Genomic DNA, 22,098 nt, shown 5'->3' with positions numbered 1-22,098 from the left:
AAAAATTTCACAATGGTACTCTTTAGCTTTAGCCTACTGATTCTAACCGTTACTAAACTTTGCAGTGCAACTGAATAAATTAACATCCTATGTCCAATACGGTGTTCACAGCTCTGAACCTTTACTACATGGTGACCGTGACGTAGCATTTAAATGAATTCCAGAATAACTCCTGGAGACACTCCGGCAAAACATTCAGCAGAAGCGATATATCTAAAGGAACTACTAACAAGAACAAGGAATTTCTAGAGAATCTAGTAGAAAGTATTGAAGGAATTTCTGAAGGAAATACTGGAAGAATCCTTTAGAGAAATTTTTGAAGGATCTTCTAGAGGAAACTCTTCTGTTTCTAAAATGAGCCCCGAGAGAAAAAAAAAAAGACAAAAAAATCTAATGATTCTCGTAGTAACTCCTAGGGAAATTCCTAAAGGAGCTCCTAGAATGATTTATGTCGAAACTCCTACAAGAATTCTTGGATGAACTGCAAGAGGAATTTCCAAAAAGAAATCTGGATAAATAAAAAAAAATCCTGAAGAAACTCCGGAAGGAAATCCTGTGACAGCTTCTGAAGGAATTCATTTTAAAAAACTCCCAAAGGAACTGCATGAACTCTTAAGAGAGATTTCTGAAGCAACTCTTGGAGAAATATCCGCTGGTAGTCTAAGAGACATGCATCGATTAATTATTGGAGGATTTTTAGAAAGGAATTTCTGTAAAAACTTTCGGAACGATTATTCAAAACTCACTACATGGCGACCGTGATGTAACATTTACAAAAAAAAAAACAGAACAGCTCCTTATGACACAAAGGAAAAGCATTCTGCGGACCTCTTTCAGAAAAAACTCCCAGAGGGGTTTTTGCAGGAATCCTTAATAAGAATTTCTGAAGGAACTCTGGAGAAACATCTGTAGGAACTCTTACCAGATATTCTTGCTTTCATTACTTGACGAGTTTTGAGGAAAGGAGTAGGATTTGTCTGGATTCCTTGATGAAAACTTTGACTAAACTCATAAAAGAATTCCTAAATAAACTCATTTGAGAATTACATCTCTAGGGCAATTTTTGAAGGATCTCCTAGTAGAATCTCTAAAGAAACTTAGATAAACTTCTGAAGCAGCTACTGAATGAACTCCTAGAGAAAAACATTCTAGAGATTCTTGTTGGAACTTCTAGAGAGATACCTGAAGCAGCTCCTACATTAATTTATGCCGAAACTCCTGGAAAAATGCTCAAATGAACTGCTATAGCAATTTTTAAATAGAATTCTGGATAAATTCCAAAATAACTTCTTTAAAAACTTGGATTATTAGAATTTCCATGGATCTTGGTCGACAAGGAAACAAACTTCTAAAGAAATTCTTAAAGCAAAGTCTAGCAGAACTCTAGATGAAACTTTTAGAAAACTCTTCCAGAGAAATTTCCGAAACTCATGGATCTCCTAGAGAAAATGCCACAATAACGATTAGACAAACTCTTGCAATAATTTGTGGAAGAACTTCTGAAGAAATTATTGAAGCAATTTCTAGAGATTCTTGTAGAAACTATTGGAGGAACTACTTCCGAAAGATCTCCTGGAGGAATATCTGAAGAAACTCCCTGAGGGATTTCTACTGTAGTACATTCTAAATTCAGGAATTTCTGAAACAACTGAAACAACAATATCTCCACGATTTCCAAAGGACAGTCATGCATTAATTACTAGAGGAGTTTTTAGACAAACTCCTAAAAGAATTCCAGCAGAAAGCTTTGGAGATATTACTCAAAACACTTCCCCACTACATGGTGACCGTAATATACCACATAGAAACTCTTGAAGAAACTTTTAGAAAAACTGTTCCAGAGGAATTCCAGAGAGTTCGCTAAAGTAATTATTAGACAAACTCCTGGAACAATTTCTGAAGAAAATTCTAGAAATTTTTGTAGAAACTATTGGAGGAATTCTTGAAGAAACTACTAGAAGACGTAATGAAAAAACTAGAGAAATTTCTGAAGGGATCAACAGATAAACACCAGCATAAATCCTGAAGAAGCTCCTACGGCAACTTCTAGAAAGAATACCCAAAGAAACTACTAGAGGGATTTCTGATGGAGCACTTTAAAAATTCAAGAATTTCTGAAGCCATTCATGCACAAACTTCTAGAGAAGTTTCTAAACAAACTCCAAAAGAAATTCCTGCAGAAACTTTTGGGACTATTACTCGAAATCCTTTACAACTACATGGCAACCGTGACATGCTGTATGAGAACTCTTGAAGAAACTTCTAGAAGAACTCTTTCAGCGAAATTCCTGAAGGGACTCCTGATAAAATCGCCAAAGTAACGATTCGACAAACTCCTGGAACAATTTCTAAAGGAAATCCAAGAGAAATTCTGGAAGGATTCTTGTGTCTACAGGACTACACTACCCCTATTCGCTGGGTACTCTTACCATGTTTGCTGGGTTTCCTATTCACATGGGACTGTTGTGCGAATGGGGGCAGCGAATTACTGAAGGAACTACTAAAAGATCTAATGTAGAAACTCTTCGAAGAATTCCAGAATGTTCTTCTTGTGAAATTTCTGAACGGTTCATTAGATAAACTTCAGTATAATTCCTGAGAAGCTCCGGCGGCATTTTCTGAAAGAATTCCTGGAGGAATACATTAGGAAACTCCCAGATGGATTTCTGCAGAAGCACTGAAATTCAGACATTTCTGCACGAACTTCTGAGGGCATTCATGTACTAATTACTAGATAAGGACCTCCTAACGAATTCCTGCAGACACTTTTGGAGCTATTATTCGAAATTTTTTCCCACTACATGGCGACCGTGATCGATACCGTGCGTACAGGAAGAAGCAAAAATAAAAAAAAATCGCGGTACTGCAAGTGGAGCTTTGAAGAAGTACCTTCGCTTGGATCAAAATGGCACATGGCTTTCCTGGATTCCTTGAAGGGAACTCTGAACAAAATCCTGAAAGGAACCCCCTCAAGCAACTTTGACGAAACATCTGAAAATTTTCTGAAATATCTCCTAGAGGAACTCCTGAAGAGACTACTTCAGGAACCTCTGAAGAAACTCTAGAAAAACGCGAAATTTCAATATCTATGGGAACTTGTGCAGGAATTTACTAGGGAATATTAGAGCAGTTTTTGAAATAGATCCTAGAGGAATTCCTGAAGGAACTCCAAGAGAAATTTATGAAGAAACTGCTACATGAACCTTTGAAGAAACTCCCAAAATAATTCCTGAAAACTACTGCAGAAATTCTTGGAAGAACTCCTGTGAAAAAAACTCCTAGTGGAAATTCATGCATTGACAACTAGAAAAATTTCTGAAAGTAATTCTGGGAGATTTTTTAGTAAAACTTCTGAAGGGATTTCTACAAAAACTTTTGAATCACTTCGTTTAAGATTTGTTATAGGTAGTCTTGAAGAAAATTTGAAAGCAATTTTGCAGCAGTTTCTAAAGAAAAAAAAAACTCTTATAAATACTTGAAGGAACTTCTGAAGGGACTCTTAGAGAAATTGCTTCAGATGCCTTCAGATATTTTTGTGGGAACTCGTAAAAGAATTCATGAAAAAACAATACTGCATCCAATTTAAAAAGAACTTCTGATAGAAACTTTTCGAGGGATTCTTGTAGGTACCTTTAGTAAGATTTTCTTGGAATGCATGAAGAAAATTATAGGGAAATTTCTGAAAAAGCTTTTTTAGGAGTCCCTGGCGAAACTCATTGAAGATTTCCTGAAAATCCCTGTATCAATTTCTAAAAGAATTCTTACGAGAATCAAGAAGAAACTTCTCGAGGAATTCCTGAAAGAACTCTTTGAGAAATTTCTTTCCTAGAAAAAAAAAATAATGAAAGCTTAATCCTAAAAAAGCTCCGGATGGGAATCCTTCGGCAGTTTCTGAAGGAACTACTGGAGGAGTTTCTTGTGAAACCACCCGGAGGAATTTCTGCAGGAGCTTATGAGAGGAATTTTTAAAAGAAGTTTCTGGGCTAATCCTGGGAGAATTTTCGAAAAAACTCCTGAAAGCAAAAACCTTCGGAAAATTTTATTTTGAAATTCTTCATAGAAACTTAGGCAGGAATTTATAAAGGAGTTTCTGGAGCAACCTTGAAAGAAATTCTAAAAGAATTCCTGAAGGAACTCTTAGAGAAATTTCTGAAGGAATTGCACCGATAACTCCTGAAGAAATACTGCAGGAATTCCTAAAAGAACTCGTGATAGAATTGTGCAGACTCTTAGTAGAATTATCTTACAAACTTTGAGAAAATCTTGAAGAAATTTATGCATTAACTACTAGAGAAATTTCTGAAAGTAAATCTGGGATAGTTTTTAAAAAAAAACTCCTGAAGGGGTTCCTACAAAAACTGTTGAAGCAAAAACTTTGAAGACTTGTCATAGGTAATCAATTTTAAAAGAAACTATTGCAAAAATTTCTGAAAAAAAAAACAAATGGAATTCTTGATGAAACTTCAGAAGGGACTCCAAGAGCCATTTCTGAAGAAATTTCTTCAGAAATCTCCGAAGAAGCTCCTAAAAAAATACATGAAAAAAATCCTGCATCATCTCCCAAAAAGAATTCCTGAATGAAAATCCCAGAGAGATTCCTGTAGGCACTTCTAGAAAGATTTATTAAATAATTCCTGAAAAAATTTTCGGAAAAAATTGTAAAGCAACTCCTTAGTGAACGTCTATCAAAAATATCCAATTCCGCATCTGGCATCCCCTGTTAGAAACTGTTAATAATAGTAGTAGTAAAACAACAACACTGAACGTGCATAAGGCCATCGATTTTTCCTGTTATTTTTTTTCTCCTAATTTTCACTTCTAGTGTACTGGTATAAATTGTGTTAAAATTCTTCTTTCGTTTCTTCTAGCGGAAACCAATGAAATCACTTTATTTTTGATTACAACTCTCCCTATTTAGCCTTAAAGTAACACCCTGCGCGCGCAATTCTTCATTCTTTCTTGCTCTTTACATAGAAATCACTAATTCACGATTCAGTCAAAGGATACGATACGGAAACATTACCGCGTTCTCTCTCTCGAGTAGGATACAGAGAAGAAAAAAAAATCAACCTAACGAAACGCTTCGCGCGAACTGATAAGAGAGTTCCGCACACACGAAAGTATAAGGTTAGAAAGGAACACGATTTCTCCGGGAACCCGCTTCCGGTTTTCCTCCCGGCATACAAAGGGGTCGAATTACTCACATCAATAAACGTAAAAAAATACGGTCACAAAAAACTTAGATCTTCAACCAATTCCAAAACGAGGAACGAATATTCCGTACCTTTCCGTTGTCACCGGATCCACTGGATCCGGTATCACCCTGGCCTCCACCACTGCCGCCGCCGGAGGAACCGTTACCGTTGTTGTTCTGCTCTCCCCCTCCGGCAGCCCCCGGCGAAGACGACGACGACCCTCGCCCCACGGAAGCACTACTAACACGCCGGATGGCGCTGGAACTTTGCTTCCGATCCCGCAGCTGGCCCGTCGTAAAGCTCGAACTCAGATCCTTCTTCGAGCTGGACTTGCTCAGATTCCCCGTGGAAGCGGAAGCCCCCGACGATTGGAACCGCGAGAGCGAGTCCAGGTTCTTGACCCGCGTCGTCAGCGAATCCCTCTTCGCCTTCGGAAGCGGCGAACTGCTGACCATGGTCGTCGTGATAGCGGCCACCGGTTTGACCACCGTCGGCGACGATCCGCCGGCTCCCTTCGAAACCGGAATCGATGAACTGCGGCTCTTCTCCAGCGAGGTGTCCCGTTGTCGCCAGCTCTGTGCCGAATCCGGTCGGTTCAGACTCACGTCCTTGCCGCCGCGGTCCTTGCTGGTGATCGAACTGGGCCCAGTCGATTTCATCGTGTTCAGACTCCCGGTGCTCTTGTTCAGCGACTTGTTGTTCGTCAGGGACCCCGACGGCGACGGGGAACTCTTCTCCCCCCGTTGCTGCTGTGACGCCAGGAAGTTCCTTCCGGTAGGCGGTTTCGGCGCCGCATACCCTTTAGTCCCGGCCAGTGGAATCTTGCTGGGCCTCCTCCGAGGAGTCTCCGGACATTGCAACCGCCCATCCCGTTCGGCCTGATCCTGCGCCGACTCGGTACTACTCGAGTGCTGCAGGATCTCGTCCATGGCCAGCGGGGTCATCGCCTTCATGCTGGGCGTTGAAACCTGACTCTGAGCCAACCTCAGCGCCAACTCCCGTTGTTGCTGATGGTGGTGGTGGTGATGATGATGGTGGTGAACTGGAGACGACAGCTGGGCCAGTTCCGAGGTAGAAGCGGATCGGTGCTGGTGGCTAACGATGCCACCGGCCGAGGTACTGACCACCGAGGAGGCGGCCGTTTTGCTGGACGATGTCGGTGATCCGCCACCACTGGCGGAGGCCAAGGCGGGGACAGCGCCCGAAGGAAGATGATGAGGATGGTGGTGATGCTCCGGGCTGAAACCGGACGACGAGGAGGAGGACTTGCTGGCGCTTTGCTGTTGCTGCTGCTGTTGGTGTTTGGACTCCAGCACTCGGAGCTGCGCTTTGGTGCCCTCCAGTTCGATGGTTTTCTCTTCGAGCTGAAATGAGAATAAATATGAGAAGGAGACCATTAGTTTGATGTAAAAATAGATGATTTGAAGCAGTTTTGATCGGTATGAATTTGGTAACTCTTACCGAGGCACGCGGAACCGACAACTTTCGTGGCCAGCGGTTCAAATTTTGCAAAAAAGATTGGTCATAATTCAAAAAGTTCTCCCAGAGATTTTTGGAAGATTCTTGACGATTTTTTTTTACAGATATCCATTGTAAACCTAAGAGCAAGAGTCCCTGCAAATTTATGCAAGACATGTTTCAAGAGTTTTGATGCATTTAAAAAAAAAACCACAATGTTCCAGGTGTATTTTCTAGAATTTCCTGAAAACCCGTAGATAGAATATTCGAACGGGTCTAATCTAGTAACTACCGCTTCTGATTCGTATGCAGAAGCTCTTGGGTTCAATCCCCTGGTCCGTTGCTATCTCCCTATTTTGTACTTTTCAACCTATTTTCTCCCTTGTTTGGACACATCACCATGGACAGCTTCTGATTCGGATCAGCAGATGTCGCAACCCGAATTGTAATCAGAAACATTTGAACGGTACAAAAAACGTTGATGTAGCCCTTTTGATCAAGCATCAATCGGCTGCCGTCTCTGATCACTCGCATCCCGAGGATTTTGCTGACCAAACCGAGGTTCTTCAATCGGAACTTCAGTTACTTGTTGAGCCTGTCTGCTCAACGCTGGTTGTTTGAAACACCAACATGTCGTTCACGTAGACGGCCACAATAAGGATCATGCCACCTTTGATTTTGAAGTAAGCGCACGTGTCGTAGAGGCAATGATATTTTTGATCACCTTGGTTTGATTCATTTATCTATAACTCAGTTCAGAAGCCTTACATTGAAATGCGATGTTTGGCAAACTTTTACAACTCGTATGTACGTACTCGTATGATTGTCTTAAGACGATACGTAGTAGTTTTCATTTCACACGTGTAATTTGGTTTGGTTCAAACTAATATGTTTGTTGTTTTTTCGTTAACCGCAATATTGGTTTGTTTTAATCGCAGGGAGGGTAGAATCAAACTAGTCACAATTATAATAAATAAAGAATATGACCCACTCTAGCGCTGAACTGGCGAACGCTTTTTACCGATAGCAGCGACACAGTTGACTCGCGGTCGAACTAATTTACAGCCGCAAAGCCACAGGTGACTATGATGGAAGCACAAAAAAGATAAACCAGACGCCATTCTTCGGTGCTGCAAGTTTCCACGTTCAAAATTGTGGGATTTTCTGGATGTAATTCTTTATGTAAGTCCACGGTAGGTACTGCAACAATGCGCTCATCAAGCTCGAGTTCGAGTATCATTCTTTTTTTTTTATTCTACATCTTCAACTTAAAAGTTGTACAGACTGTTGTATTAATAATATTACAATAAAATAATTTAAACGTACCGTCGTGCAGGGTGTCATTGGGCCAAAGCGGGGTGACATTGGGCCACTATTCTATACATTTAGAATACAACGAGAATGCATATTGTGTGCTAAACTACTAGAATACATAATTCTAAGATACTTGGCATCCTTCGCTGGATTCTCTTACTTATATTGAATCCGTAGGATCGATGGACCAATGTTACCCCCTAGGCCCAATGTCACCCCGAACGACGGTATACAAAGCAAACGTTACATAACATTTATAAGAGATCATAAAACCATCGCGTGAGACAAATTACGGCTTCCAAACATTTCGTGGGCGATGTTCGAACTCGCGAAACACAATTCCATCCGGCCAGGTCGATGCACGCAAAGCCAAATCCTTCCAACGCACCTTGAGTGTTACTTTGAATGAGATGAAATCCAGCAGCCGACAGTCCGTTCGTTTTGAGACTAACTTTACCACGTCAAAGCAGTCTGCAATCGAGGCACCTAAACATCGAGAAACCAACGTCGCTATATTAGCAGAAGAAGATGTTTCGACCGAGGTTGTTTGCTGCAGGGAATCAACGATCAATGATATCTGGGTTTTTAATTCGGCGATATCCGAATGTATTTGATCAAACTCAACGGTAGGTGACGATTTTTGATGGCTATTTTTCCAATCGTTGAATTTTGGCAAACAGCGGGTGCACATCCACATCATACCACTCGCTATAGCTCGAAGGTTCTCTTTACTCATATCAATGCATGAAGCGTGAAAGGATTTACCACACGGACCGTTGCACACAGCATACACAGGAAACTCGGTGTTGTAGATGACAATTGCGCATTCTTCACACTTCACCACATCTTTGCAGGATGCTGCTTTCTTTTCGGTCATATTTTAGGCAAAATGTTTTCAATATTATTGAAAACCCACTGGTATGCGATAGTTCTTATAATCTTGCACTAATATACAACGATTGCGGCAATAATTTAGCAAGAAAACATTCAAAATAAATCAAATTCGGAAGAGCGTAACACGGCAATTCTACACTACTACACTCAGCATTAACAACCATGATGCGGTTTTAGTGTGGACGCCATCTCAACACCACAGGCAACTCAATCCCAACGCCATTTCCACCGGTCCCTGCCAAAACTTCCTAAAAGAAATTTCTTAGGGTATAACTGTTTTCAACAATACCAGTGTTACATGGGAATGGGACCCCTTCCACTTTATTCTATAATTTAATTTGCTGTTATGTAACGTATGTGCTCATACCAAGCTTAATTCAGGCCAAACATGTCTAAAGGTCCTATCTGCAGAAGAGAGGCTCTCTTTGGTTTCCCTCTCTTTCGTCAATATCTCAGCTGTTTATTTGTGTTATGATTGTCTCCTTGCACTGAACGATGGTCAAAATAATCGTCTTTTGATTTGTACTGTAAAAATAGTTGAAAAGTGTACCATTACATTGCAATAATTGAAAGAGAAAGTGAACAAAGAGAGCCTCTCAAATGCAGATAGGACCTATTGAAATGTTTGGCCTGAATTGTTTATTTTGCTGCTCATATTGCTACGTGTTTCTCTCTAGGTTCAGTACTAGGTCCAGTATTTACTTTCTGATTCGCGGGACGACATGAAGCGAATTTCTTCGTTACAACTCAAAAAGGAAAGAAAAGCACGACACTTTCGTTTTAGTGACCTTTTGATAACAATTACAATCTGGAATCTGTCCGGACTTCACGAGGACTTATGCAGGACCAGGTGCATTGAGCGGTATGAAAAAAAAAACTAGTTTACTCCCAAACACACCATGACGGCCGACCAGCAACTCATTCGAATGTCATTTACGACGCAGCGAAACACAACAGCTGCTTTGATTATTGTTGTTCAAATAGTTCGTTTTCCTGGCGCAAGAAAGCGCTGTTGTCGAACGAATGTCATTTGCTAGTAATTTACCCGACGTCTCCACTAGACAGAAATGTCTTGCCATTTTGCTGGACAGATGTGTCATGACAGAAATGTTCTCTCGCTGTTTGCAAGGAAAGCAGCGATGTTGTTCATTTCTGTTACGTTTTCTCTTTCTGGCAGCAAAATGGCAAGACATTTCTGTCTAGTGGAGACGTAGGGTTAGTTTGTGTATGCCGGTTGGATCAACCTAAGATTTAATAAAAATAAACGGTTGCATTCCGGTAAAAAAAATGACAAATAGTAGTTTAAAGTAACTGATTTCGTTTGTTATTATGAAAGAAACAGCTGGTAGTAAAAACAACCAATTTTTTGGTTTGTATCAAATCGAAATAGAGATGTAAAAACAACAAATGTTCAGTTTGAAATTACTATTTCATTAGATTGTGAATCAACAAACGTGTTTGTTGTTTCAAACTGTACTATTTTTTCTTCACGGTGGCTTGCTGTAGGTCAAAGAGTGCTTTCCATAACCGACAAACTCCCTAGGCTATGTCGGATAGAAAAATCCTTCCGGCAAAACCGCCAGGATCTCCTTGCAGGAACATCTTCACCGCATCCAGCTGCATATGGAAATGAATCGTTGCATCAATCGACATCAAATACCGGATGGTAGTGTATCGAACCACTGGCGAAAAACGTTACGTTGTAGTCAACGTCATAGGCCTGGGAAAAGCCTTTGGTTTCCTCGCGTCTGGAAGGTCGATCACATCCCACGTATGGTTATCCTCTAGAGCCTCGTATTTAGACACCATCGTTTCCCTCCACCTGTCGCTAGCGAGTCGACTGACTGCTTCATGAAATGTGTCGGGTTCGTCCGCCGTTCCACCGCAATTCTGTTCGATTTTCGAAACAGAAAAAATATTACAGCTCATGATATAATCACGATATTTGCCTGGAATAGTATGCTTCTTCGCACTACACCTTACTAACAATTGTGGGTCCTGTGATTGGAGATGGAGCACGAAAGGTTGTGATTCTTTATCTATATTCGAATCCGCGTCGCTGTAGGTAGACCGATTCGCCCAGCCCAGCTGATTCTCTTTTAGATTCCTCTTCTGTTTTGGTTTGTTCGGTCTAAATCGCCAATTCGCATCCTTCCGCATTTCATTTGTGGTCATATGGTGTCCTGTGCTTCACTTGGCTTTCACGGATAAACAAGGTTACGTTGCCCGCTCGTTGTACACTCTGTCCTATTGGAACCTTCACTGCGCTGATGCCAACGAAGATATATGCTTCTAACTTTTCCTCCCATTTCTTTCGCTTCTCCTTCGGCATACCATACCATACGCCGAATATACGAAAATGGGACACATCTGGCCTTGTATCCGGCCGCCTGCCACAAAATTTCTCTTTGTGACAAAACCGCTACCACTTCTGTTCATATCTGTCGTCCGGATTCGACAGCATATTCTTCGCTCTTTTGATCAATGTCCTGTACATTCTGTATTTTTGGTCCGTATATATTCGCCTTATCCGCTCTCCCGTTTGATTCTCCGTAAACGCTGGAAAATACCCACTGCCTTCAATGGACATGGCTTCCATGAGCCCGTACAAGTACGAATGAATCAGTTCCAGTACCTTCAATGTGCGGTATGCATCGCTCCGGATTTTGCAGCTCGAATTCCAGTCCAGTTTCCATCTCCTTCAAATGCTTCATTCCGCAGGCAGAGAGGTGCCCAATACGCCGAAGCGCTAGATCGTTACTACGTTCTGAACCAAATTTGCAACGGGATGCTTCGTATCGGACAAATTGTAGAGGCCATTCGCTTCCCGATCTCAATGACGAGATTGATAACCTTGCACTCCAACAACACCTTGAACACTTCTTGGCATACCTAACTTACGGAGAGTGCGTCAGGTCAGGGACGCAAAGCACGTCGCTCATTGTGAGGTCCCAGGTCCCAGGCGAATGAACCACGAGCTGCTACTATGAACAGCAGAGGCCACCCCGGCCTTAGACTGATCGGTAAGGTAAGTAGGTCGCTTCACCTCAATCCGCTTCCAGCTTCGCCAATCTTTTCGCCACATCGGGCAGCTTTGCACTGTAGGCTACCTTGATCCTCCGCTACACGAGCTGCTGATTTGCCAACATCTTCTTATTCCGGTATAAGGGGATGAAATCGAAGAATCAGTCTTTATCGTTCCGATGAATGCACAGCATAGGTAGCGAAGAAATATGCAAGTCCTTTCTGGGATCCGCGCTTCTCTATCGGCTTCTCACTTGCTTCCTTTTGGCACTCCGACGCAATATATCCAAGCTTCTTACTCCGGGAGCACTTCACGCCAGACTTATGGACTTGCCTGGACTTTCATGATTCGTTTTGCTTGCTGAAAAACGCAGCCACATTTTCATGATCTAGAATTCCTGCAACTTTTTTTTTGTCGTCGATGAATATTATCAGAAAACGGTTTCCACTCGGTGTCGGAGTTCGCATCGGACCGTACAAATCCGTCTGTACCAGGTCCAACACTTCCTTGGTGTTCTTCGTGGCTATTTTCGGTAATCGGCATCCTCGAGAGCTTCCCTTCGATGCACGGCTCACACGTCATACGTATCCCGCAGTCCTTGAGCTCCATTCCATCGCCGAGCTTCTCTTTATATATCTTATTATCCCCAACCGCAGGTTCCCTGTGGTCAAACCTTCTGTGCCATTGGTGTTAGCACCACTCGTTATGCCGCTGGCTTTGCACCTCCATCGCAGACTCCGAAATCCTCAGGACGTACAGGCTTCCACTGCGATCGCCTTTGGCAATAGCTTTTCCAGCAGCATCAACAATCTCGCAGCCATCCCGCTTGAATCCAATGGAAAATTCGCTCAGTCAGCTGTGCCACCGACAACCAACTGCTATAAAGCTATCTATGAGACAGATGCGAACAGCTGATTTCTTTTGTTTACTATGTATTATTGACATACGTTGTGACATAACGGGGTGACAGTTGAACACAAAGGAATTTGTTAAGCACCGACGACACTTGACGAAACTTTGTTATGTTGTATTAACACCTTGTTTACACTTTTAGCTGTCATCCCCATCGCGGTAATTCGCCATTGACCAATCCAAATGCCTGTGTGGTAGTGGTTTGTGTTCAGATTTCCCGTGTTAATCTATCTGTAAGAACTTTGTAAACATCTTTTGTTCTCACGTATATGGATAGGCTTGCATTTGGTTTCGTGAGACATTTTTTGGACAACTCAATGGATAGCCTTATTGAGTTGTCCAAAAAATGTCTCACGAAACCTAATGCAAGCCTATCCATATACGTGAGAACAAAAGATGTTTACAAAGTTCTTACAGATAGATTAACACGGGAAATCTGAACACAAACCACTACCACACAGGAATTTGGATTGGTCAATTCTGCGTCGGCTTGAAGAGGCAGTGATGCCACATTTTTTTCGGTTTTCATCTGTGATTTTGGTCAAAAAAATCTTTTTCATCTGTAGGAAATTCCAGAAAATCTTAGTAAAAATCTGTGATGAGTTAATGACTTAAAAATCTATTTGTTTTGAGCAATTTGTATAAAAAAACCAAAAATGGTCATAATGCTATTGTCATGGTTGAACAGATGTTATGCCTTAATAAATTTCCCTGGAATAAAACCATCGACCAAAAAACTGCTCTGCATCTGAAGATCACCAGAAACCACAATAACGTTAAAAACAATGCGCCAGAGACACTTCAACTAGAATATATAATTTATATTTATTTATTTATTTATTTATTTATTTATTCAGTTTCGTCAATCAACGTAGACTAGTACATATACAAATACATACAGTTTTTGTTTCATTTCTTAAAGCTATAGTACATGTTGTTAATAAAATACATATAAGAAAATATATAAATAGTGTATGCTGGTGGATGTGTGTAATTTGTGCTTTTTAAATATTTTAAGTACTACTACTGATGTTATTTCTTATAGTGTTAAAATATTTCTTTAAATTATGCCGCGACATAGTTAAGTCAATAGTTTCACAGTGTTGATTATAAATGTTCATGATTTGATTCAAAGGTTCATTTTTGGCATAGTTTGTGCGACTATGGGTTGTTTTAAACAAGTGTCGATTTCGCAATTGCCGTGAGGGTATGTAAAAGTTTAATTTTGATAAGATTTCAGTTGAATCAATTCGCTGCGAAACGATGTCGTTAACAAATAAAACCATTGCAGTTTCACGACGCTGTTTCAGTGTTTGAATATTGATAAGCCTACAGCGCGCTTCATAAGATGGAAGAGGAAATGTGGTCCAACCTAATTTTCGAAGAGCATATAATAGAAATTGCTTTTGTACTGATTCTATTCGATCGATATGCTTACTTTGAAATGGGGACCAGACAATGTTACAATATTCCAGAATTGACCTAACATAGGCAACATATAATGTTTTTATTGTGTAGGGGTCGTCAAAATTAAAGCTAAAGCGTTTTATGAAGCCAAGCATGTTATTTGCCCTATGTATAATGGTATTGTAGTGGTCATTGAAATTAAGTTTAGAATCTAAGATTACTCCTAAATCCCTAACTCTACTACATTTTTCCACATCTCTCTCTCTCTCTCTCTTCTTGGCGTAACGTCCTCATTGGGACAAAGCCTGCTTCTCAGCTTAGTGTTCTATGAGCACTTCCACAGTTATTAACTGAGAGCTTCCTCTGCCAATGACCATTTTGCATGCGTATATCGTGTGGCAGGCACGAAGATACTCTATGCCCAAGGAAGTCAAGGAAATTTCCTTTACGAAAAGATCCTGGACCGACCGGGAATCGAACCCGTCACCCTCAGCATGGTCATGCTGAATACCCGTGCGTTTTCCACATACTGATCTCCTAAGGAAATTGATATGTTTGGTGTGTTTCGTTTTCTGCTGAATGATATTAAATTACACTTTTTGATGTTTAATTGTAGTAGGTTTTTCGAACACCATGTGTGGAATATGCGAATTTCATTCTGAAATATGTTGATGTCTTCTTGATTCCTTATTTCCATATATAGTTTCATATCGTCGGCATAAATAAGCACTTTTGTTTTCTTCAGGATGAAGGAAATGTCGTTAATGTAAAGAATAAATAAAAGAGGGCCCAGATGGGAACTTATTAAAATTTGAGCACCGAGTCTGCTAATTTTTTTTTATACTTTGGAAACCAAACTTTTAAAAGACACGGACAACGTCTTCAGCTTTTGGCTGTACAGACTGTTTTGAACTTAACATTAGACAACGGACAACGGAGCATGCACCAGTGGAAATGGGGAAGAAACTATTCTCACGAAAAGTTTCAACGCCCGCAGCGGGAATCGAACCCTCACCCCATAGCATGGTGCGATTATAAGCTTGGTGACCCTAACCGCACGGCTACGAGGCTCCTATACAATTTTGAAAGTGGTTAAGGTGTTTCAAGTATTTTGGACAGCCCGTTACATAAGTTTGCAAAAAGGAGCGTGAGTCAGGGGATCAGAATCGAGCTCGCTTTCGCTGATTTGTCACATTGACACGTCTCAAGCCCAGTCAGCGAGAGATAAATCACAAAGTTATGTTCATCGTCACCATAAAAACCAGTTGATAAAAAGTGATAAAAAGTGTTTCTTCACGGAAGTCATTATTGTTTCAAAAATCTTGAAAATCTTTTTTATTGCAAATATCTTTGATCTGTGATCACACCCAAGTAACACAACTTGTTTTATAATAGTTAAAAAATCACTTATAATGCTTATTCAGGAGTATTATTCTTGTTATATTGACATTAATCCGAGCACTTATATCATCAAAACAGCGCAAAAAATGGCGGCTTATAAAACATCTCACAAGTTGTGTAATATGTATTCAAATACACTTATAGTACTAAAAATGACGTCCGCAGTACGTTCAAATAAACGCTTGAAAAATTATTAGTTGTAATTTAGTTATTTGTCTACAATGCAAACTTGTAAAATACGATCATAATACAATAATATTTAGTCGTTGAAAATAAGCAGCATTCAAGTGATATAACTTAGAAAATACACTTATATTACATACCATATGCAGATGTTGAGATTTAGCTTTTTCTAAGTTATATTACTTACAATTATAGCCAATCAAGAAGATCATCAATGTTAAATGTAGAACACATCAGAAAAATAAACGATTATGAATTCATTTAACTTCTTCAACCTTAAAACAAATTCTAAGTGATGGATTCATTGGCTCTTTAGATAACAAATTCTGAAATGGGCATTACGCAATGGTAGCACAGATGTTTTTTTCGTGCGATGCTGAATTTATCGTGAAATCATTGTTTTAAGTCGCCCGAAAATTATGCGCCACTGAATAGCTGAAAACGTAACATGTCCCAGCCAAAAAATACTGATTTTTCAAGATTAATTGTGAATCCACAAGCAGAAGCAATATGGCAGATTTTTCGAAAGACCTACAGTGCCGTTCCAAATTCCATAAACTATCACAATCATAATTCTGTTAAAACCAATCTGTAATCTGAATTACAATGGTTTTCACAGACAATGCCTCAAACAAAATTCCATTATCAAAATTTTACATTAGAATTGATAACAGTTTTATTCGCAAACAAGGGAAATAATAAGGCTTAATTTGTTTCACATTTTTATTTAAATTATGAACAAGTAAACTTGTTTTTGACCAACACTGTTGCTGCAAAACTTATTCATTTTTACAAATTTTCATTATCATTATTGAGTAGAAACAACGTTGAAATTGCATTATGATAGCAATCCAATAATGGATTGTGGAGGTATGTGTCATCAACTTTTGTATTACGCTTTGATAGCGTTGATTCAACACGCGCATATCAAAATATTAGTTTTGTTTTGGGACAGTCATTACAACATTGAAATAACCAAATTACAACTTATTCTTTAGTGAGGTTAGGGTGCTGTCAAATTGTCAAGCATCGTGATGTTTAATTTGTTGATGGCGAACACCGTCGTCAATTTTTAGTTTTCCCGTGATTTTTTATTCATATAGCATAATCGTCGACGATAAACTTGATCTGCGCATGCGCCAACGCATGCAGAATAATTCGCGAGTGATGAAATTGATTTCCAATTGACTAGCAGCACGAGAGTACACGATTGAGTACATCGGACTTCTGTGACAGAGCCCCAGTGCACTGCCCACTCGCGGATGATTCTATACAGCAATCGGTAACCAGAAGCTATTATCGGTGCTGATAAAATGCTGAGGGGAGAAAGAGAGCATTACCACAGACAAACAGACGTAACACTTGCGAAATTTCCATCGACCACGCATTTAACGATCATTTTAAATTTTCATAGTTGTGGCATTCACAACCAGAGGCGCACGCATCGTTTTTCTATGCGTTTGACATTTCACACTAGCGCCTTCTATTGACGATATTGCACAACACAGTGATTCGTGCAACTTTTCCACCAGGTGATGGTAGTGTGAACTGGGCGATGGATTACCATGAAAATCGTTCAAATTGTTACGTCTGTTTGTCTGTGGCATTACTGACAGAGCATTACAGCCAAAAAGTTTGTTGTAGTGCGTAAAACTCTACTTAACGCAGGTGGATCGGCGATTGGATTCTACTGCCGTTCTTGGCCTTTCAGTTGGAGCAGGGCGCTGAGCGCAACAGAAGTTGTTCTAGTTGAAAGTTGATTTTTTTTTTCTATCGCGATTTGTTTGTGTTCTAGTAATGTTATTTACAAGTAAATTCGCTATATTTCATACATAATGAAGTGGATGATCAAAACAAATTGTAATTTGGGTTGTTTGTAATTGTCAAACATAATTGGAGCCCAATTTTAGCACAAGATGTTATCTAATACATATATACGACATTAATAATACATCTTTTAAATTGTTGATTTTAAAAGATGTTTTCTGTGTTACTTGGGCAGATATCTGTAGGCGAAAACTGGAAAAAATCTGTGTAATTCTAGGTAAATCTGTGTATGTGGCATCACTGTGAAGAGGACGTCTTTAAGGGTAATTTCCTTAATACCGCCGCAACCGCAGTCCAAATGACTTCACAGTGGTCAAATTCGCCAGAAACACTAGCAGAAACACGTTGGGAGTATCATCCTTCGCGAACATCGTGCACGGCGATTTGCTGTTTGTCATGCGCCGTCTAGCACCGCTATCGATCACTCAGCGGTTATCTGGCTACTCCTCGCCGGCAAGGAAGAGAACTGCATTCGTGTGCTCTGCAGTAGCCTGTTTCGCTTTCGGGTGGCGCTTCTCCGTCTCTTTACCGCTCTGCTTCTGTTTGTTCTGGAGTAGACAGGTTTTCTCTGCAATTCCACCGGCACTGGTCTTCGCATGGTTCTCTATCGCCTTCGCATTGGAGGATGCACTTCCGCGCTCCTTGCGTCGCTCGTATTCGTCGAGCAATTTGGATTTAACCAGCTCCACCATCAAGTCGCCATCCGGACAGCTTTCGAGCGCCGTCACTAGCCCGGAGTAGGAATCCGGAAGACTTCTCAGGATTATGGCGATCTTCAAAGAGTTTTCCAACTGTTGTCCGGCGTTCTCGAGCCTAGTTATCCTCGATGCACAGCCCCATCGTAGCCTTCGCTTTCTTGTCGTCCTTGGTCCACTGCGGCGTCTCCGGTTCTGGCTTCACGGTGTCAACAACGTACCGAAGTTCCTCTCTGGTCAGCAGCATTTCCATCCTAAACTTCAAGTATGTGCAAAGAGGGTTTCCCCACTTTCAAAATGATTAGGTAAAACTAAATACCAATAACAATCGTCAACGATGCGAGCTAACTGCAGGATGTACGGAAGCTGAGAACCCAAATCTTGATAGATGTGGCTTAATACGGTGTATTGTTGAAGAGTGTTTACATCGGAGAGTTCACCGGTGTATCAAAAAGAGGTGTTGAATTTCTAATGAATATTGTGATCGTCGTTCCGGAATTGCGAGTGAACCTCTGCTATCAGTGAGGAAGTAAGCTTAAGCCGGTATCGATCTGTTATTTTCTGGATGAAGTGCGCAGTTCAAGCTCAACGAAGAAGTTATTGGAGAAACGCATCTGGAAGGACCGATACCAACGGCAACGACCCCAGCGAACAAAAAGGACTTGCGATTGGAAACTCGGTACGTGGAACTGTCGATCTCTCAACTTCATCGGGAGCACCCGCATACTCGCCGATATACTGAAGGACCGCGGGTTCGGCATCGTAGCGCTGCAGGAGGTGTGTTGGACTGGATCCATGGTGCGAATGTTTAGAGGTAATCATACCATCTACCAGAGCTGCGGCAACACACGCGAGCTGGGAACAGCTTTCATCGTGATGGGTGATATGCAGAGGCGCGCGATCGGTTGGTGGCCGATCGACGAAAGAATGTGCAGGTTGAGGATCAAGGGCCGATTCTTCAACATCAGCATAATAAACGTGCACAGCCCACACTCCGTAAGCACTGATGATGACAAGGACGCATTTTACGCGCAGCTCGAACGCGGGTACGATCGCTGCCCAAGCCACGACCTCAAGATCATCATAGGAGATTTGAACGCTCAGGTAGGCCAGAAGGAGGAATTCAGACCGACGTTTGGTAAGTTCAGCGCCCACCAGCAGACAAACGAAAACGACCTACGACTCATTGATTTCGCCGCCTCAAAAAATATGGCCTAACGTAGCTCCTTTTTCCAACACAGCCGCCCTTATAGTTACACCTGGAGATCACCACAGCAGACGGAATCTCAAATCGACAACGTTCTGATCGACGGACGGCACTTCTCCGACATATCGACGTCAGGACCTATCGTGGCGCAAACATCGACTCCGACCACTATCTGGTGATGGTTAAACTGCGCCCAAAACTCTCCGTCATCAACAATGTACGGTACCGGCGACCGCCACGGTACACCTAGAGCGACTGAAACAACCAGATGTCGCCTCAGCATACGCGAAGAATTTCGAGGCCGCGTTGCCATACGATGGCGAGCTCGATGAGGCCCCTCTAGAGGACTGCTGGAGTACAGCGAAAGCAGCCATCAACGACGCAGCCGAGAGCACCATCGGGTACGTGGAACGGAATCGACGGAACGAATGTTTTGACGAAGAGTGCAGAGCGGTTTTGGTTGAGAAGAACGCAGCGAGGGCGGTAATGCTGCAGCAAGGGATTCGACAGAACGTGGAACGTTACAAACAGAAGCGGAAACAGCAGACCCGCCTCTTTCGGGAGAAAAAGCGCCGCCTGGAAGAAGTGGAGTGTGAAGAAATGGGACTGCTGTGCCGTTCCCAAGAAACACGGAAGTCCTGTCAGAAGCTCAACGCAGCCCGCAACGGCTTCGTGCCGTGAGCCGAAATGTGATGGACTCTCATGCCTACTCTTCAACATCGCTCTGGAAGGTGTGATGCGACGAGCCGTGCTCAACAGCCGGGGAACGATTTTCACAAAATCCGGTCAATTTGTGTGCTTTGCGGACGACATGGACATTGTCGCCAGAACATTTGGAACGGTGGTAGAGCTGTACACCCGCCTGAAACGCGAAGCAGCAAAGGTCGGACTGGTGGTGAATGCCTCAAAAACAAAGTACATGCTGGTAGGCGGAACCGAACACGACCGGATCCGTCTGGGTAGTAATGTTACGATAGACGGGGATACTTTCGAGGTGGTGGAGGAATTCGTCTACCTCGGATCCTTACTGACGACTGATAACAACGTGAGACGTGAAATTCGAAGGCGCATAATCAGCGGAAGCGGGGTCTACTACGGGCTCCAGAAGAAGTTGCGGTCTAAAAAGATTCACCCACGCACCAAATGCACCATGTACAAAACGCTAATAAGACCGGTGATCCTCTACGGGCACGAGACATGGACCATGCTCGAGGAGGACCTACAAGCACTCGGAGTTTTCGAGCGACGCGTGCTAAGAACGATCTTCGGCGGTGTGCAGGAGAACGGTGTGTGGCGGAGAAGGATGAACCACGAGCTCGCTGCACTTTACGGCGAACCCAGCATCCAGAAGGTGGCCAAAGCCGGAAGGATACGGTGGGCAGGGCATGTTGCAAGAATGCCGGACAACAACCCTGCAAAGCTGGTGTTTGCAACTGATCCGGTTGGCACACGAAGGCGTGGAGCGCAGAGAGCACGATTGGCGGACAAGGTGGAGCGTGAACCTGCGAGCATTGGGCGCGACCGAGGATGAAGAGCGGCAGCCACAAACCGAGTATTGTGGCGTACTATTGTTGATTATGTCTTGTCTTAAATGTGATAGTTGAACAAATAAATGTATGTATGTATGTATGTATGTATACCAAATTTTGGCCATCTCAGACCCCCTGTCCCTCAAAACTTTACGTGGTTTATTAATGGTCCCTGTCATGATCCATCATTAGTGCACTTTGCAAGAAAAATCCTTATTATTGTTAACCTTTCAGGACGCGCGCCATCAAGCAACCGAAACTGCACCGCGCTCGCGCTGCATACGACGTGCGAGGTTTTTTGGCAGTGTTGTACTTTTTACAACAGCGCGCGCGCTGAAGGGTTAAATCAAATCACAAAAGTGACACTCACCCTAAACTTGAGATCATCAATGTCCTCCTTCGACTTGTCCAGCTTCTTGTTGAGGAAGATCCGGGACCGGGTTGCCTGATCCAGCCGTTGCTGAAGAACCTGAAACAAGACATCGAAAAAGTTAGTTAGTTTTGCTTCGACCTCATCGACATTGCACGGTAGATTTACGCTGTAAGGCATTTTTAGAACGCACTTCAATATAGCTCTCGGAAGTCACACCCCGATAGTCGTCATTGAGTTTTTTTGTCAATCAGACAGAGGACAGGCCAGTAAAAATTATCTTAGAAACACATGCACATGCCAGCCGGATCAAGATATACCGTCAAGGCACCATTCACCGTGGATTTAAGATGATTCGGGGCGAATAAGGGCTGTAATTTGACACCAGTCTTATAAATATTGTTGGTGCCGCTGTTAATTGCCTTCATTATAGGTTAAAATGAAAGTAATATCCACAAAAGTAGAATTTTTTTCACAAATCTTGGTGATATAGTAATATTAGTAGAAGGTAGTAAGGTCGCCTAATTCCGTGGTAGGTCACCATTCACCGTGGTAGTAGGTACCCATTCACCGTGTATCAGATATTTTATTCTTTTTTGTTGAAAAATGATCAAAACAACCCAGCCAAGGGAATTTTCATCTTTTATATTCATTTCAAGTAATAACTTGCAAGATTTAATT

The 22,098-nt window shown here is 41.9% G+C and overlaps 1 protein-coding gene across 1 annotated transcript; it reads right to left on the bottom strand.

The window, feature by feature from the left end:
* Positions 1-6: 6 nt before the first annotated feature.
* Positions 7-21,612, bottom strand: LOC115254223 (lateral signaling target protein 2 homolog). Its single transcript, XM_062843444.1, has 2 exons — positions 21,418-21,612; positions 7-6,559 (listed from the first exon to the last, which is right to left on the bottom strand). The coding sequence occupies exons 1-2, from the start codon at positions 21,595-21,597 to the stop codon at positions 5,240-5,242; spliced, it is 1,500 nt and encodes a 499-aa protein (XP_062699428.1). The 5' UTR covers positions 21,598-21,612; the 3' UTR covers positions 7-5,239.
* Between the last annotated feature and the right edge of the window lie 486 nt (positions 21,613-22,098).

This window comes from Aedes albopictus, unplaced genomic scaffold (assembly GCF_035046485.1).
Source record: "Aedes albopictus strain Foshan unplaced genomic scaffold, AalbF5 HiC_scaffold_221, whole genome shotgun sequence".
In the NCBI taxonomy this organism is placed as follows: Eukaryota; Metazoa; Arthropoda; class Insecta; order Diptera; family Culicidae; genus Aedes; species Aedes albopictus.
Note: the sequence above shows the minus strand (reverse complement) of the source record. Positions and strands in the feature narration are given on the sequence as shown.